Source organism: Cimex lectularius, unplaced genomic scaffold, assembly GCF_000648675.2.
Source record: "Cimex lectularius strain Harlan isolate CLEC.00 unplaced genomic scaffold, Clec_2.1 scaffold15, whole genome shotgun sequence".
NCBI classification, from domain to species: Eukaryota; Metazoa; Arthropoda; class Insecta; order Hemiptera; family Cimicidae; genus Cimex; species Cimex lectularius.
Window position 1 is genome coordinate 770,892 of NW_019392667.1, and position 6,000 is coordinate 776,891.

General features: G+C 33.7%; 1 protein-coding gene across 1 annotated transcript in view; it reads left to right on the forward strand.

Annotated features, from left to right (window-relative positions):
* Positions 1–5,607, forward strand: part of LOC106673420 — a 90,990-nt gene extending 85,383 nt beyond the window's left edge. The window contains exons 15-26 of the mRNA XM_024225148.1: positions 2,392–2,575; positions 2,634–2,764; positions 2,824–3,000; positions 3,389–3,658; positions 3,719–3,904; positions 3,963–4,146; positions 4,213–4,448; positions 4,517–4,701; positions 4,764–4,969; positions 5,032–5,159; positions 5,213–5,387; positions 5,513–5,607. Of these exons, the coding sequence (XP_024080916.1) occupies positions 2,392–2,575; positions 2,634–2,764; positions 2,824–3,000; positions 3,389–3,658; positions 3,719–3,904; positions 3,963–4,146; positions 4,213–4,448; positions 4,517–4,701; positions 4,764–4,969; positions 5,032–5,159; positions 5,213–5,387; positions 5,513–5,607 (2,157 nt within the window). The remainder of the gene's footprint in view (positions 1–2,391; positions 2,576–2,633; positions 2,765–2,823; positions 3,001–3,388; positions 3,659–3,718; positions 3,905–3,962; positions 4,147–4,212; positions 4,449–4,516; positions 4,702–4,763; positions 4,970–5,031; positions 5,160–5,212; positions 5,388–5,512) is intronic.
* Positions 5,608–6,000: the final 393 nt, after the last annotated feature.

Below are 6,000 nucleotides of genomic sequence, written 5' to 3' on the forward strand. Positions count from 1 at the left end.
CCATAATTAATTTAAACAAACACTTAATAATTGTTATAAATAATAATTTGTTTAATAAACTGTTAAATTAGAATTTATTGAGGTATCTTCATAAGGTCTTAATGATGAAGTAGACTTTTTGGGTTCACCAATTAATTTTTTTTTATTAGTTTTTAATTTACTCATTGGGTAAAGTAAGAATATAATTAGAGTTTTTATGAAAACAATATAATTCTTCAATATCTCATTCTAACTCTGTTAATATATGTATTTTTCAATAAATAGACCCCGTGGATGGTGATATAAATCACCAAAATCTTGTCGAATCCAAAAGGTCTAATTCACCACAAAGATCTTATGAAGATACCTCAATAAATTCTAATGTGATTACTGTCAGGTTGATAAAAACTCCAATTTTAAATTTTTAAATTTTAATAAAGTAGTTTTAACAAATTAATAGGCTCATATTTTTAAAGTTGAGTTTGTCTTTTGCAAAACCATATTCAATTTATTATTTTTAAATATGACTAAAACATTTGTCAAAAACATAAATTTAGTATCTAATTCCAAAAGAGCGATCTCAAAGGAAGTAACATTGACATTATTCAACTGAAATTAATTATCCTAACCTCCAGACAAAGACCTTGTTGCAAGTTTAAAAAAAGAACTGTGTCGAACCTAGATTGTAAACTATTGAACCTATTTTTCATGTTGACACAGTCTATTTGGCACAATGACAAACGAATGGATCAAAAGCAAGGGGAAATTTGTTTTGAAGTCCACTACGCATCCATAGTAAAAGGATTAATCTTAACCTCACAAGATTAAAGAAATCTCAATGGTAAACACTGTTGAAATAGAAACATACAGATTTATATTGAATATATGTTCATAGATTTTTAATTAAAACATTGACAATTTCTTAAATGGGTCTTTATATTTTTTTATGGTCAGGTGAAAAACATATACTCTTACTAGGTCTTAACAGTTTATTTATTAAACAGTCAATGATACCTTTATATACTATTTTTAAATAAAATATAAATTGATGATGATGGGAACTAGGAAGTGGGGTTTTTGTTCCTCAAGCACTGCAGCCTTCTGACTTATTGTACTTCCCTAGTTCTTCAATTCGGAGCAATTGATTCAATCCTACTCCTAAAAAGTACGACGGTCATTGACTGTCCTTCCTTTCTCTGGGTTTTCTTTGTATCTCAGGTTATGTCTCCATTGAGCAATTACTTTGCATTTAAAGATGATATGGGTGGCTATTTCTTCCTTTTCATTGCATAACCTACAAATGGGGGTCATCAGTGAGTATGGCCATGTTGTGTAGATATTTCCTCAGATGCCAGTGATTAGTTAGTTCTATCACTCTTCTGTTTAGTCCTCTCTAAATGCAGTCAGTCTTGTGAGGGTTGTTTTTAGCAAACTGTGTTTAGCAATACAGTTTTTCCACTTCTACTTTTCCTTTTGTCTTCTTTGGATCCATTCCGTGATGAAGGATTCTGTGCTTGTTTTTGTTATCCCAAGAATAAGTTAGGTTTTGCAGATCCTCCACTGGCCAGTGTGTGTGTTTTACATCACCCAAAATTCCCTTGTGACCTGGTACCCAAGATAACATCAAGTGTGTTTCCCCAGGTTTTGGAGATTTTGGATTCATTCATTGACTAATTTTGATGTGATTTTTTTTTACTTGCTAATGATTTAATATCTACTTGGCCAGCCAATCTTATAAAGATTTTTTCGCAAAACATCTTTTAAGATTTTCAAAAGCACACACATTGATGGTTGCTCATGTTTTGGGATGAACGGTCGGTTCCTTCATTTGTTTAGGAACCATCTGGCTACCATATCATTGTATCAGATATCTTCCAGAATCTTCTTCTCCTTTTCAGTCTGTTGAGATTTTATAGAATGTTTCCAGGATCATGTAGTCAGCCCCATTTCCAAAAGTAGGTATCTGATTTTATTAATTGGTTGTGTGCTCGAAGGATTTAGTTTCAATCCCTTTTTGATTGTTTCTGTTCTATAAATGTTCTTTTCCTCACTTCTCATTGCATAAATATTTCCAATGAAGAACAGTGGTTTTAGTGGAATTGACTGGGTTGTTTTTAGTGCCCCTGTGATACAAAGATTTGCCAGTCTTTGTATATTGCCTAATGTTTGGGTATCTTGTTTTTGGTGAGCTTTGGCTTGGAAATTATTACTGCATATAGCATATGGGTCATTTTTGGTTTTAGTCCCAAAAAACATAAATTACAATGCTAATGAAAGTGTAAAATTAATATACAATGCAAATTTGAAGTCAGCTTAGTTGGCTCTGTAATTTTATTGAGAAATTTTTATCTTCCATTTTTAAAAGCAATATGCAATCAATTTCTCTGTATTGCTATATTTGACAATTTTCAGACTGTTGATTGGGTTTCTAAACTTGACGCTCAGCTCTATCCTGTATTAAATCCAGAGCTGCACAGTGCCAGGCAGCTGAGCAATCATGTTGAAGAAAAGCTCAACACAGTACTGCCAGAGATAAAGAGGGCTCAACAAGAAATCCAGCTCCGTATAGAAACTGCTGAAGCTCTCCTTAGCAAAGGTAAACCTGTTCTTGAATAATTTTTTATGCAATGTTATTTACATTAATATCAATCCAGGTGATATCAAAGGAAGTAATGAAGGGATACCATCAAGGCTGAAGGAGCTTAACGAAAAGCTACATACTATATCTGCAGATTATCAAGTCCTGTTGGAAAAATTGCTTACTTTTTTCAACAACCTTTCACAGGTGAATATAACAGAATAATAAATGAGACGATAACCTGTAAGTTGTATTTCTTGTTTAAGGTTGAGACCCGTGTTGAGACGTTACAAAGGGAGCAGAAAACCATGGCCGAGGCTCATAACTTGGATGAGGCACTGTTGCAACTTAGGGAGTTTGAATCGAACAAACATGCATTAGCAGAGATGTTCAATTTGTGCCTGATTGAAAATAGTCACATTAACAATAAGATCAAAACTCAGGTGCATACAAAATTCTAGAATATTAATAATTAAATAGCGTAACAGATTAAACTCAGATAATTAAAATATAATAAAAGAACAATGGAAAAAAGTAATTTTTTCAATTAACTTTTTGTCGTGTTCTTTATGAATGTAAAGCATTAGCTATGATACAACCACTTTGGTAAGGCAATTCTCTTGCCAAAAGAGGTGCACAACAAGGCACTGAGGAAAGAGCATTCTTATATGAAAAAGTGCACTTTCAAAGGTATGGCTATGGATTCTACATGGCTCTGTAGGTCGCAGTGGAGGAAAGAATTTTTAAAATCTTTATTCAACCCCCTCCCCTAATAAAAAAATAAAAAAACTGCAAGTATTTACTGATTCTCAAAAAAATTTGGGTGTTTAGGAAGGAATGGCTGCGGATTCTGACATACGAACAATTGACAAAGCTGTAGACACATTGCGTTACAACTGGCAAAGGTTGTGTACTACCAGAGAGACTGAGCTGGCTAAGCAGGAGGCAAGGTGCCGGTTCGATCAAGACCTGATGGAAGCTGATCAGTCTCTTCATACACTTGCATCTCAACTTACAGCAACCAGAGGACGATACGGTGAAAACCTGGCAGAAGCAAAGGCTACTTCAACTGCTTTTGCCACTTTTGAAAAAACTATTGAGGTACTTATATCTTATTTATTCTATTTATTTTACTTATAGTTGATTTTTAATTTTTTACAGCTCTTGGAAGTACGTTTGAAAGAGTTCACTACTGCAGGGCAAGAGTTGACGGGTGGTGAGAGAGGAGAGCATATCGAGAGGGAGTTGCAAGCGATGAAAAACATGTGGACATCGGTAAAAGAACAAGTTGTAGACACAAGGCGCCGAATCGACTTGGCTATTGTATTTTTCCAGCTCGTCGAAGAGGTGAATTTTATTAAATTCATTTTTTAATTTAAGTTCTAAATTCATTTTTTTAATCCAGGCTGAAGAGTGGTTCAAAGAAGGCAATAGGGTCCTACTTAGCATAGCACAGAGGTCAACAAAAGTCAAAAGCCCTGAAGAAGCTCAAGCTCTTCTAAAAGAAATACACGTTTTCCTCAAACCAGGAGAAGAAAAGCAGAATCATAGGATTGAAGAAATTACAAGACTTGCCCGTGAGCTTTATGGTAAAAAAATACAACTACAAACCCACTTATTTAAAACAATTTCAATAATAGTTGTAAAATCAATAGGTGAAGATGTTGAAGACCATCTCAAGTTGGTTAAATCAAGTAGTAAAGAGATGATGGATTCATTTGCACAAATTAGCCAGAACTTAAAATCAATAGCAGAAAGGATAAACACGCCGACCCCAGAGCCTATTGTGGAACTGATGGATGTTGAAGAGGGCCCAAAAAAAGTTTACGAAGACTGGCATTCCTCTCAAGTTGTCACGCAAGTTTCATCAACAGCATTTCATGTTGAAAATGTTAGTAATTATTAAACACACTAAAATGTTAGTGGATTATAAAGTCTAATAAATATTTTTCCTTCTAGTTTGAAATTAGGACAGAAGAAGCCTCTCCTGTTCACCATGAGAAAGAGAGACAGAAAAAATCGCCCAGCCCTCCTCTGAAAAAGACTAAATTTGTGGAAGAGGTTCATGGAGAAGCTCCGAGTTTTGTTTCTAAACTTCAAAACACATCAGTAGATGAAGGGTGTCGGTTCACATTCGAATGCCGGTGAGCTTTTTTTTACAAAAAATATCCATGTTGGCAATTAAAAATCAATGTTATTATTTCAGTGTCACTGGAAATCCAGAACCTGAAATTGTCTGGGAAAAAGATGGCTTGGTAATAGAGAACAATCCAGACTATCAGGTTAAATATCATGACGGACTGTGTACTTTAACGATCGAAGAAACTTTCACAGAAGACTCGGCTAAGTTTTCCTGCAAAGCTACCAATTTTGCTGGGGCGGATGAAACAAGTGCATATCTTTCTGTCAGAGGTAGATGAACAAAAATGAAAATAATAATACAAAAAATAATAAACTGGTAATACATTTTTCAGAATGTGAACCAGAAATTGAGCTTATTCCATCATCGTTTGTAACACCACTGAGTACTGTGAGCTGTCAAGAAGGTGAAAAATTAGTACTTAAGTGTCATGTTGCTGGAGTACCTCTTCCTACTGTCCAGGTATTTGTTACACATTTTATTTCAAAGCTGGTTTTAATTTAAATATCTTACAGTGGTTTTATGGCGAAAAATGTCTCGACGATGAGCCAAATTTGCTCATTACGTTCAACAATGGTGAAGCAGTTCTGGTAAAAGAAAATGTTAAAGTTGAAGACCAAGGCCAGTATTCTTGCACAGCCACAAACCCAAAGGGCACACAGACTAGTACAGCCAAAGTCATAGTAAAAAGTATGTATCATTATTTTTCACTGACAAAGTAGTTAAAATTAAATCATAACTTCACTTTTGTTGCCTTTCTTCCCCCCCTTTTATGAATTGTTTAATTTTTGTTATTTGTATGCCTTTTCTTAAAGGTGCATTAAAAAAAATCCTTCCCTGGGGGATGGGCATCAGGGAGTTTAGGCACATTAACACTGTGCTCGTAAAGGTCCAGGTTCAAATCCAGTAACCATGATATTAAAAATAAATAAAAATAAAATGTACACTGTTTTCTTTCTAGAAAATTATTTTAATTTGAAAATGAATGCTAAAATTGTTTTTAAATTGTCTTATTTTTAGTAATAAAGGTAAATATTGAAAAGAAAATAATGATAAAAGTGAATAAATAATCAATAAAAAGAATAATANATTTGGCCATCTTTTAAAAACACCTAAAAAGGCCAAAAAATTAAAAAAAATTAAAAAAAATTAATTTAAATAAAGTTATTAGAATTGTTGCACAACTTGCTGTACAACTATTTTGGTGTTGGAGTTAATCCTTGCTCTTGGTAGTTCGTCTCGCTGATAATATGACAATAATAAGCTAAATATATTTTTAAATTCATTCCCATCTAACTACCAA